The 13148-nt window shown below is 40.3% G+C and overlaps 1 protein-coding gene across 4 annotated transcripts in view; it reads right to left on the reverse strand.

The window, feature by feature from the left end:
- Positions 1–13148, reverse strand: part of PRKAG2 (protein kinase AMP-activated non-catalytic subunit gamma 2) — a 210851-nt gene that overhangs the window by 22527 nt on the left and 175176 nt on the right. For all 4 annotated transcript variants that reach the window (XM_083866373.1, XM_083866375.1, XM_083866374.1 and 1 more), the window contains one exon: positions 6140–6249. In XM_083866373.1, coding sequence (XP_083722499.1) covers positions 6140–6249 — 110 coding nt within the window. The remainder of the gene's footprint in view (positions 1–6139; positions 6250–13148) is intronic.

A 13148-nucleotide genomic window follows, 5' to 3' on the forward strand; every position in this document is an offset into this window, starting at 1 on the left:
TAGACCAAAATTTATTTATCTTCTGCAGGTGATGGAAAGGGAACACTCCTGGGTAGATCATGCACTTCTTATCGCCACAGCTGAGTAAAATTTAAGATGCAATGGTTTAATACCTTTCAGGTCCAAGCCAAACCCCAGAAATAACAGGCAGAGCCTTTTCCTCAAGTTAAAACTATGCACATATTCTAGATTTCTCCCACACGAGCAGGTGCCATGTCCACATGCAGAATTCTTCCCCACACCACATGCCTGTGGAAAGGTCCCAGACCAGCTGAAGACACCAAATCAAGACCTGCACTGATGCTCTGTGTCAATGTGTCCAAACTGGAGCTTTCTGCAGACAGATTTCACACCACAATGGGCTGAGGGAACATCAGGTAAATCTGATGGGCAGAGCCAGTGGGATCAGCTGCGTGGGGAAGGGCACAGAAATGCCTTCACAGATTATGATCTTATCCAAAAAGTGGTGGGGGGGCAGAGAAGGCAAGATGAATAATACATAACTTTCACTCAGCCAAGCACAAACACATCACTTACACCTTGTGTAGAAATTTCTGTTTAAATGGCACCTATCATTCCTCCAAGATCCACAAATGAGCACTTCCTATTGATTCCAAGAGCTGCAAGAATTAAACTCCTATGTTTGTGTACCAGCAACAGGAGAAGCTCTGAAAAAACACAACAGTCTTCCCATATTATGCTACTGATTCCAGCCTGATCTCAATGAAGGGAGCTTTTATGTGGCTGCTCAACTGCCTCAGCCCACATGCTGGTTAGAGGCTAAATTAGATGATTCTCTTACAGTTCTGTGGGCAGGGTAAGCAAGGAGGGGTATTCACACTCCTCAGAAATGCAGACAGCAGCAGCTTCATCAGAGAGAAGCCTCAAAGCCAAGTTAAGGGACAGACAGTCAATCCTTTTGTAAAGCTGTGTGACAGCAGACCCAGAGTCTGCTGTGTGGTTCTGGGAGCAAACCACTCTGGAGCATTACTCCTGGAAGCCTCATTTATCTCATTACCGTGGAGAGAGGCAACACCCCAGTCAAGAATGACCTGGAGAGAATCAGAATAATAAATCCATTTACTGAATAGAGTCAGCACAAGGAAGAGAAATATAAATCGTCTTCCATGCTTCTAATGTTGAATCCACTGCATGCTCTGTAGAGGTTACAAGGTATATTTACTGCCAGCTTGTGCAATCACTAAAGAAATTTCTAGAAAATTGTTCAAAAGGTTTTTTTTTAGTTATGTGGTAGAAAATTACTTGAGCTCTTAGTAGGAGTGACAGGTTCTGACAAAAGCCTACATTGGTGATCACAACATCTGGTCCATTAACAACTTAAGTAATTTCATTAAACAGACAGGTTAAATAATTTAACCAAGTCACGCAAAGATTTCTTCACTATACAGAAGGAAATAAAAGCAAAGAGTCTTTAGGATTCTGAAAGCTTATTCTGATGACTGTTTCCACATAAACACAATTTTTAATAGTTTATTAAGTGCAGGACAAATGTTTTAAAAACAGTTTCAAGGTCATGGTGAGCAAAAGCTACCTATGTTTTATTATAATAACCCAAACTTACTTGTAACAGGTAAGAATATAATTTAGTCAAAGATTAGATAGAGCTTTTGACCCAAAGAGAGCTTATGCAAACTCCACAAGGCACAGCCACTACATTTGCTAACAGGTAATTTTTGGGACTGCAGATTGTTGCTTGATACAAAGCAGGGAAGTCCCCATCTAATACTCACCTTCTACCCTCCTCTTCGAGGGTTAATTGCTCTGTGCTAAAAAACAAGCTAATCCTTCTCATCTTTGTGTAGTCTGGGCAAAGCCAAAACAAATTAATACATTTCTTTCAAGGTCAGACAAAAATCTGGCCCTAAGAAAGCTTTTGGAGTTAAGCTTCAGAGATTGCTATAAGCTAGGTAAGAGGCATTGCTATAAGCTAGGTAAGAGGCATTTCCTTAAAAAATGCTAATATAGTTCAGGATGGGGTGGGGAATGCATTGGTCTCTAAGAAAACCAGATGCATGCAGCAATAGGGAAAAACTGAAATTACCTTAGATGATGTTAGACAAAGTAACCTGGCAGGCAGAATGTGAACAGAGTGTTACATATCATTAATATTTGAATTTAATACAGGAATTGTTTTGTTTTCCATCAAAGGAAAAGATCAGATTGTTGTGTCACTGTATGTACCTGATACAAGTTAAAACCAACAAGAAGGAAAGGCAGACCTGGGTGTCCCCTCGTTCCCCCAGATCATCTACACACCAAATGTATGAACACTTCCCCAGTGCTCACATGCTGTGCTGAAGACACAAGACACAAGCTGGTGACCAATAACCACTGCATTCAGTTCAGTGGTTTCCTGAAGTCTGTCATGAAGACAATCCAGAGCCATTTATATTTAGCATAATTAGAATGAAGAAGAACAGTAATACTTAGAGAAGCCCTTCAAGGGACAACCTCCCTAACCCCTCCCCTAGGGGCTGTGAAGGGTTTCTTCTCCTGTTTACATACCAAGAGATGCGTAAAAGATGAGAGTTTATCCACTGTGAGCTGCACACTGTTGCAACTTGCCCAATTTCCCCATCATCCAGAGAGTCAAATTTCCAGACTTCACAGGAAAGCTCATAACATCTAATTGCCTCCTGACTCCCTTCCTGGTCAGATCAGACTTTATGAAGTCTCTTTATTGTGTGCCAAGCAAAGACAGTATCTTCCCTGGGAAAAGCCAAAGGCAGCAGCTTGTCACAAACAAGGAGCACTCGTGGGTCACAGGCAGGGGAAAGCCACAGCCATGAAGTTCAATATGATTCTATAAATATTTATGAGGAGCAAATAAGTATTAATAAACTGAAAAGGTGAAAGAACAGTCCACTGTCAGTCTAAATCAAGGAAAGTGAGCCAGCAAGCACTTTCCCAGGCAACATCAGCCACTTCCAGGGTTCAGCATGGGACAGGCACCACTCCAGGCAGGCAGACCAGATGCAGATCCTGTTTTGGGGAAGCTCTAAGTGAAATCTCACTGAGGCAAACTGAGCTGTGCTAGTTGGCCTCAGGCAGGTAAACAGAGCAGGGCTCACCACACTGCATTTATTTATTTAGTCTGGATGCCAAAGGGCACATTGTCCTGCTGAAGTACAGCTCTCCTTCACCACAGGAGCTGATGCCCAGCAGAGGTGCGAGAGCCACAGCACAGGTGTCACAGCCATGTACAGGTGAGAGATGAAACACACCACAGGTGTGCTCTGGACACTCCAGCACAGAGTGCTGGGCCAGCACTGGGAGCTGCCACAGGCCAATCGAGCTCCCCCCAAACCTTCTGACTGACACATAAGCAGGGCTGAAGAGACTCTCAGCCATTTCCTGCTCTTTATTCGCTGCTATTTCTGCTATTTAAAACCTTCCCTCTATTTCCAATGTAAGGGCACCTCACCATCCCCTCTCTTAGGGCTAAAACAAGACTCCTTTTGAAACTCCGTACTAATTCCCTCACAGACACTGAGACTAAACATTTACTTTTATAAAATCAGTGTTGCTTCAGTGCTGTGACTGGTGCTACGTTATATAAGGGTAACATCTCTAATTTTCCCACAACTAACAACAGGTTTAGAATACTTTCCAAAGTATCTCACTAATAGTTTCCCAGGGTAGAAGCCTGTGATGTGTGCTGTGATCGCTGACCAGCAGAGGGAGATGAGATACTGTTACCAAACAAAAAATCCAAAATCCGGAATCTTTCAAAGGATGCCAACAGAACACAACCCATCTCCATTTTTCCTTCTTCCTCCACTGATGATTACTAACTTTTATTCAGGGAGGCAGGAAGTGAGCTCCTAAATTGTGTGTTTTAGCTCTAATATTATTAAAAATCTGAATTCAAATCACTGAAGAACTTTTTCAAGGCACCAGGTCGTACTATTTGGTGGGTGTTTTCTGTTTGTTTGTTTTTATATTAGGTGAAACACTGATGTGGGTAGGATGAAACAGACCCAAGAAAGACAAATATGCATTTGAGAGGATTCATGGACACTGAATGTTTCAGACCTGTGTTTTCAAAGTATAAAGTGATACAAAGTCCTGAGGTAATGGACAATAAGTAATTTATACATTGAAAATTAAAATGCAAGGGACAGTTTAGAAGTTTTATTTGACCACCCTTATTGGGTTATTTCTCCACCATGTACTTATTCTGCTGCTTTAGACAAATTAAAAAAGCTACTCTATTTTTATATTCCATACATGTCTGTGCACCAGCCACACCAAACTGAATAACCATTAATATGTTTTGAAGACACTGATGGTGGCACAGAAACACAGGGTGCCAGGTAAGTAACTAAACAGAAATACTAAACAGAATTATTTAAAAGACCTCCTAACAGTGTAGGCCTGGTAAGCATTCAGATCTACCTTTTTAGTGTTTTCTTAAATAGTTTTTCAAAATCTGCTAAGTTAGAATATAGTGCCCATGCTGGAAGAGGACTCCTGCTTTACAGTATTATGACTTTATAAATTAAAAGTAATGCAAGTGGATTAAATATAATAATGCAAAGTCAAAAAAAGCACTTTAGAGGAAAACCAAAAGCTCCTCACTTGCAATACCAACTCAAGATTTGGTCCATATTTATTATATGCTAGAGTCTAAATGAGACACTCCAGACTTCCCTTCTACCACCACTGCTTTCAAATATCTGGAGAAGCAGACTGAGAATATGACTCCACGATCACAGACCAAGGCATTCCTTGTTCTCCTCTACTTGTAATCCATGACAACAATTAGGGATGCCAAATAAGACAGGGATTTTGGTGAAGTGCTGGTGGAAGTTTTTCCATCACCATTAAGTTACCTGTTCTCCTTTATAGTGAAAACTCACAAGATTCACTCACTCACACTCTGTTTCCCCAGGTGTTACCTTACACTGGTTCACCACCTGCAGAGGAAACTCTCACTTCCTGACATTAGCAAGCTTTTCTCAACAAAGCTCCAGCAATGACAACTGGTATCTGGTTTGATGTCATTCATCAAGAGATCTGGAGACTCCAAAAGGAATCAGTGGGCAGCCCCAATGGCCTCAAGATTAACTGGTAACCCCATCATCCTAAATCTGATTTTTCAGGTCAAAGAGGTCTAAATTTTTTAATCAAGAGCTGACAGTCATTCTTTTTTTCAGACAGAGGAAAGGTTAACATTGCAGAACTTTCCCCCTCTAAGATGGTGAAAAAGTCCGTGTAGATTTTCCACCTTTCAGCTCACAGGACTCAATCCAGCACTACATACAATTATCTGATACACAAGATGGTTCTGTGAATGTTTTGGGACTGAGTATCTGTTACATGGCTGGCTCTGACTGTGGAAAGCTGAGGTCTGAGTAGTACATTCCAGACCAAAATTACTAAACGGGCTTAGTTAAGTCAGAATTGGAGCATCTTTACAAGTAAAAACACACTGAAACAGAAAAAAACCAAAGCAAGCAAAAAAAAAAAAAAAAAAACCAACCAAAAAAAAAACCCAATTGCAAAATCCAGGAAACAAAGAAAGCCACAGCATTCTACCACACTGCAGAACAGATTAGTCTGTTTCTATAGCAGGCAGTTAATGCCTTCTTTTGGCAAACAAATTCTCCAGACAGAGCCAAGAGTCTAGCAGATGATTTACTGATTAAATGCAAAATGAGAAGCTGAAAACAAAAATTTTCTGGAGAATGTAATGATTTGCATAATTAAGCCATCCATTTGAGTCCTAAACTGTCTTATCAGTATAGCAGGAACAGGCTCATTGCACCTGGGCACTCTTTAGCTGTTGCACAAATCTTACACCAAATGTCTTTATGTAGATTCAGGTAGCCAACACAAATTTGGGCTCATCTGAAATTTTTATTTTTGGACAGAGATTTCAACTGCAAACCAAATTACATTCCCTCTTCTTGTTCTGCTTAGGATGTCTTCCCCCAACTCCTCCTCCAGCATAACATGAAAGACACAGTTGAAACAATATAGTTTTGTACAGTCAAAGCACAGCAGGATGGCAGTACTTCAAGAGATCAAATTTCATTTAACACTCAGGAAACACTCATAAAAAAAATAAAAAAATGAACTGCAAGCAAAGGCAGACTGAAAGGAGAATACTCACTTGTAGCGTAGTGTCGAAAACAACAAGCTTAGAGCTTGTTGGAACAATGTCATAACACTTGTGTGACCTCATGAATCGCACATAAATGTCACTTTCCGATTCTTCAAGTGCTGCAAGTAAAAACATTATGTTGTTTTATTTGAGTAACCTTTAAAAAAGAGTAGTAGAAAAACATGCCAAATCAACTGAACACCGCTGCAGAGAGACAACCCTAAAGCAAAACTCAAATTCACACTTTCAGATCTGGACAGACAGTCACAGGTTTGCACTTTGCATTTTAGACTCATGTTTCAGATTAAATATAATAAAGACAAAATGCATTGTTCTTTAATGAGAAAGGACTTCCATACTGAAGGGTTACATTCTTAAAAAGTATCTTTTTTTTTTTTTTAAATCCTAACAGCAACCTACTGGAATATGCATCTCAACACTATTATATACAGAGGGAAACAGTTTGAAACTCAAGTAGTGTTGGGCTTCACTAACTCAAGCTCCTTAAATTAGTATTCTTGAATCTTTACTGCTACCTGTTTCACTTTTCACATAGTTATTTTCTAAGCAATCAAGTTCCATAATCAGCTCCATTCTCTTCAGGCCACACAGAGCATCACAACTCCAACACTTTGTTTATAAAACCAGGATCCACGTGTCTGGAATTGTTTTAGTGTTGTATATCTGTAGCAAGGACATACAACCCTGTCCATACTACATTAAATTTCCTTTGCATTTGTTCAGATGCATGTGCATACAACCCTCAGATCTGCTCAGGTACATTAACTTTTTCCTTTTTTTAAGCAGTTTGGCTCTCCATTCTTTCCAGCAGGTATCTAGAACGTGGTCAAGGATAATCTCTCCATCAGAGATGTACTCTTTAGACCCTATAATGATTCCATTACAGAAACTTGGACATATATTACACTTTTGAAGAGCACAATAAGAAAGACAAATAAAAAAACCCCTTGAAATACCTACTGACCATTAAAGGACTCCATAGTAGGGAGTTAAAAACTCAAAATCCTCATTTGCTAGATATGCTCAAAATCAGTTATCTTACTCTGGATAAATTATTTGTCATTTCCACCAAATGGCTCAGCACAGCCTTTTTAGTCCAAATTTACAGAAGCAAAGCTGGATCTCCCCTACAAGCGGCTGCTCCAGGATCCAGCATCTTCTACACACTGAGCAAAGTCCTTCATTTCCTACTCCCATAACTCTTAAAACAAACAAACAATCAATCAATAAGTCTGGCCTTTAGAAAGTTATGTTTGTTTCTACAATCCTAAGTGCAGTCCCAAGAGTCTTTATTTACCTCAATCTCAAGTTTGTAAACAATTAAGATACTATATGTAGAAACAAGCATGAGAACACCCCAAATGCCACCAGAGAAGTAGAATCTCCATCCCTGGACATGATCAAAAATGTGTGGATGTGGCACCTGGGGACATGGGATGGTGAACACAGTGTTATAACAGCTGGGCTTGATGACCTCAAAAGGTTTTTTCCAACCTAAATGATTCAATAAACCACAAAACAACCAGCTGAAACAAATGAACACTCTTAAAGCACATCATGGCTCCACTGAGTCTTGCCAACTAGCTAACAATTTTTAAATATATCAGGATAAGCACAATAACTGTGAGCCAGAACAATTCAATCAGGGGAGGCTGTTCACAGCAGCCACAACCAGGAACTCTTACCAGCACAGTGAAGGTGTGCCCATAAACCCTCCTCTCACTGACCACACATTCCCACCCTCCAAACACAACTTCAACTGGACCTCAACAATCCCCACCCAGATGCAAAGGAATAGTTCAATGTTATCTCACCCTGTGCTGTCTTCCAGTTCAGGGGAGACACCACAGAGTGACTCCTTCCCTTTAATTTTAACTGGAGAGTTACAATTAAAAATACCCACGAGCATGAGGCAGCCATCTGTGAGCACTGTTAACACCCCTGTAAAGAGCTAGGAAACTCTAGCAGGATCTGGACAAGGATCCAATTGTCCAGCTGGAACTGACTTTTATTTCTACAGAAGGTCCTTATACTATAAATAAGTACAATGCACCACTTTATTAGTTACTAACTAAACATGCAAAACATCAGCACCACTGATTTAACTCTCATGTCCTACACAACTCCATCAAGTGCCTCTTGGAAAGGATATTTAAGACCTTCTAACACCTTCAGTTACCTGGGAATACTCAACAGCTGCCACAGCCCAATTCTTTGCACAGGTATTGTGTATTATGTATATATTATGTACACACACAGCTGTTCAATGGAGGAAAAGGTCTCTCAAACCTAAGGCTCAGCACATCTCAGGGATGCACTCACACCCATCTTTCCTGCCCAGGGCAAAATCTTCTTTACAGTTTCTCTCCCCTTCCAGAGGACAAACTCGCTGCTTTGGGTTGTATCCAATCACCTCTGTGCTGCAAGTATAAGAGATCAAATAAGAACATCCTCATTTCTGTGAGGATATTTCTACTTTATTATCGGCTTAGTTTCTTGTTCCAGTCTTATTTCTTTTCCCAATAACTGCCTCTTCATTCTGCATCACCTGCAAAGCAGTATTTCCTTCGGATGGACACAGACAGATCCCTTCTGGCTTGACTTACAACCTCCCTCAGTCTCTGCATGGAATTTCAGATTATCTCTGATCTGCACCCGAGATCACCTGCCCAGCATGCAGGAGATACAAACACAGAACTGCCTCCAGCCAAACCTCAGCCCTCCACAGCTCCTGATCCTGATCTGAATCTGCTCTGTGAGCCAGCAGATTCCCAGCAGGAAGCAGCTGAATCTAGAGCAGGATGAGGGAGGAGAAGAATCCACTAATAAGTAGTTGAATGTGTATTTCTGTGGGGATGCACACTCATGCAAGTTAATCTCCTGAAGATTCACCTGGAGGTTATTTTGCAAGTGGACACTGCCCATTGCACGCCCCCTCCCCAAGCCATAGGTGAAGGCAAAAATATCCAAATTCCAAGTGCTGTTTTTTGCGATTTTTAATGGAGCAGAAAGAGAAGTCACCTGGAAGGTTACAAATAAACCCTGTCAAACAAATTAACACCTGAAGTTGAGCACCTTGTCATACAGGCTTTTACAGAGTAAATTCGCTGCATTGGCCTTTTATTTGCTCCTACTGTTACAGATCCTTTAAAGAGCAGAGGATCAATCTATTTGTATTTCCACCACTTTGCTCCCCAATCTTATTGACCAAAATAAAATGACTTTTACTTTCTTCCTTTCTCCCACCCTTCACTGAGACATGCTTTTGTTTTTTATTGCAGTCAGTAGACGTTATTTATATAAGAGCATCATAACTTTTTTTTTTGGACAGATTAATTATTCAACAATACTGACTCAGAGATTGCAGTAGGACTCAGTACTGAGCATAATTGTCTCTTCAGAGAGCTCTAAGGTAGAACCACCATCGTGAATGACACAGAAACTTCTGCAGCATTGCTGAAGCCATTTCCTCAGAGATCTAGTGAACAGATGCCTTCAGTTCCAGTCATACCTTTGCCACCACACAGGGTGCTTTCCTGCTACAGCTCTCCCCTCAGAATTTCAAGGCCTTCAAAGGCAGAAAAAAGAAGAGGGAAAAAAAAAAAAAAAAAAAAAAGTGCCTGCAGATGGAGAATAGTAATACAATGTCAACACTTATGGAAAAGCTTCCAAATACTGCAACAATAAAAACTACAAAAACTTCCTCAGAAGTGTCTCTTGCAAGCCACAGGCTGCATTTCTGGGCTCTGTTCTTACTGGGCTGGCCCAACAAGATCCTGGTCCACATGTGTTTCCTGACTTCAACAATACAACATCACCACCTTTCCTATGGTATTTTATGTCACAGCTGCATTATGCTCCTGGTATCCAGTCATATTTCAAGTTGAGTCATTGGTTCCAGGAGCATTTGAAAGAAAGACACAAATTCCAAGGAGGCTGGGTTCTCTCACCTTCTCTCAAGTGTTAGTTCCACCACAACCACACCACAGCAGCTCCCCACAGCATCCCTGTCCTCATGGTTGGATTGAGGGCTGGGACCTCTGGCAACTCTCAACCATTTGAAGAATTCACACTTATGAACCTAAACCTTCTTATTAACCTAAACAACTATTAATGTAACTGACTTCTAAAAGTTTCATATGAAATGAACAGCCAAATTTTAAAGGGCCTCTAAAAAATAGGGAAAAAACAGCAAAGAGCAGTATGTAAAATATACACTCAGCTAACTGCCCAGCTTGGTGAACAACTTGGAGGAAGACAGAAACCACAAATATACACAGTAATTGCCCCATTCCCCCTGATTTTTTTCATAAGAATCAGTTTGGAAACTGTGCAACTTAAAAAAACTTAAGAGTTTTCTTAGAGCAGCAGGAGCTGAGCTAAGCACTCCCAACTCCACTTTTCACCTTGACTACTACTGGCATAACCATTTCCCCTCAGCCAGATCCAATGGATAAAAAAGGAAATGGGAGAGTAGAAATGTACTTTTGTGATGTTCTCACTTGTACTGAACAACCTAGTTAGGGGAAAACACATCTTATTTTCTGTTACTGCATACATATATGTCTGCACTTCAGGGCACTCCAAGACATACTTCTATTTTAAAAGTCACACGATATGCTGAATATCACATTTCAGATGCCAGAGAATGAAAATATTGAAGACCAAAGATTTTTTTCATCACAATGTTTACTGTGGAACAGCTCCAACAGCAATACATTAAGTTAAATTTATTAGTGTAATTATAGCGATAAACTTAATTAAAAGGTGTCATGCCAAAGTACTCTATACTATTCTTATATGTATATATAAATACACACACATATTTATATATACATATTTATATTTCTCCTGCCCTTTCCTTACACTAGAAGCTACTCAGGACAATGACAGGATCCACAGCAAAGACCAGCTCAGCTGCACCAAATGCTGCCACTAGACACCAGGGTGAGCAATCACTCCAATAAGCCAGGCCAAGTTACCCTCTCTCCCTCCTGTTACAGATAACCCTTGGCAGGGAATACAACAGGTAAAAGACATCATTAACCTTGTAAATTGTTCTTCTGACTCTGGTTTAATCTGAAAGCTGTCACCAAAACTGGCTTTGAAGTTTCTGATAACTCCTGGTCTGAATTTACTGAAGGAGATCCTTAATATCCTTGAAAACCTCCCACACAGCTTTCACAGTGCTGGAGATTGTAGGAGTTCTAGTATAAGTCACTAACATAACACAGATCTGAAAAAAAACCATCCACAATGGATACAGCTCATCCACTCCAAGAAAAACAGGGACACTACTCAGAAGGAACCATACACTGTTCCTCACCACCCGGCCCTGGAACACAGTTTTTAAAAGGGAAATAGAGGCATCTGAATGAAGCAGGGTTTCAAGAATAATGTTCTGGGAATCAAACATCCAGGTAGGATTTTATCAGCATTCCCCAGCAATGGACAGACAGGAACAGATTATCCAGAAGGATCCAGTACTTGCTGTGTAGAGGATGTTGCTGTGATCATGAACAAGAGCTTTACTTCAGCCTACCTTCTGTTACACAAACATGGCTCATTTAGCAGATTTTGAATGCTTCACAAATTAAAATGTACATGGTACAACCAGTGAAAAGCTTGGGAAATGAGGAGCTGGCAGAGAAGTGCAAGAAACTGAAATTTTGTCACAGAATAACGCAGTAAGGGGCCATGACTGCTCAGTCTGCTGAGCTGTCTGCTAAAGAGCCAAGAACACAGGAAGCAGTGGACAAGAAACCAGACACCAGAAGCTGAATCAATGTCAGACTTAGTAGGAAGGGAATACTAACATAATTTAAGAAGGGCAAGCACGGGAGAAAAGAAGCAGTGCTGTGCTGTATCATTTGATTTCTGTTTATTCATGAGGAAAACTTATCTCAGAAAAAGAAAAAAAACACCCACCAAAATAACCGCCTATTTAATCAGCCACAGGGTAAGACTAAGTGGTAAAAGAAGACAGAAAAAGCAGGAAGAGATGGTCACAAGAATACCTGCTCTATGTGGCAGGAGATACATCACAGAACCAGAGAATACCCTGAGTTGGAAGGGACCCACAAGGATCAGAGTTCAACTCCTGGCTCTACACAGGACAGTCCCAAAAGTTTTATTTAGAACATGCTTGACAAAACTCTATTGCAGAGATGGAAGCCAAGACTAGCAATGTACTACTTTCAATTATACAGGGAAAAAACCAAACAGGTTTACAGTCCAAAAATATAGAAAATAATATAATGACAGTGATGGGAGTTGACAACTCCATCACAAGTGAAAGGCTTTTGAATGCAAGGAACAGGAAGAAAGGATGTAGAGACAGGAACAAGACTTTATTTTTCTTTCTGAGAACTGCAAAGAGCTTTAAAATATCCTGGAAGACCACACATTGAAGTTATGCAGTAGCATTATTCATGCAGCCACAGGCTATGGGATATGGATGTTGCAGATTGAACATTTCCCACCCTGATCTAAAGGAATGTGTGAGCTGGCAGATAAAGATTACAGCAAGTTTATAGATGTAAGAAACTCTGATACAAAGAATTGATAGGGAATGTATCAAGAGATCAGTATCAGGAGCTTCTTCAGTGTTCATAGATTAATTCAATTGCATATTACAGCATGGATATATGATGTGACAGAGGAAAAGGACTTTAAAAAGAAGTGTGAGCACACAGGAACAACAACAGGTGAGTGAACTCGCCCTTGCTAACTGCACCTCATCCTGAAAACAGGAAGAGGGTCTAGAGGCACAGAAAATAAGAGAGGAAAACAGGTACATGAACAGATAAATAACAGTGAATAGAGAAGTAAATGCACTGTCTTGTTGCTCAGGTCTCCAGCAAAAAGGTTAATCCTTCTAATAACAGTAACAAGCTAAAAGAAACCAGAACACATCTTTAAGAACTACATTCAAAATTGCTTAAGGCACTTTCAAACATAACCTTTAGTACTGCATACTTTTTTTTTTTTTTTTTCA

The sequence above is a fragment of the Zosterops lateralis genome (genome assembly GCF_965231275.1).
Source record: "Zosterops lateralis genome assembly, chromosome: 1".
NCBI classification, from domain to species: domain Eukaryota; kingdom Metazoa; phylum Chordata; class Aves; order Passeriformes; family Zosteropidae; genus Zosterops; species Zosterops lateralis.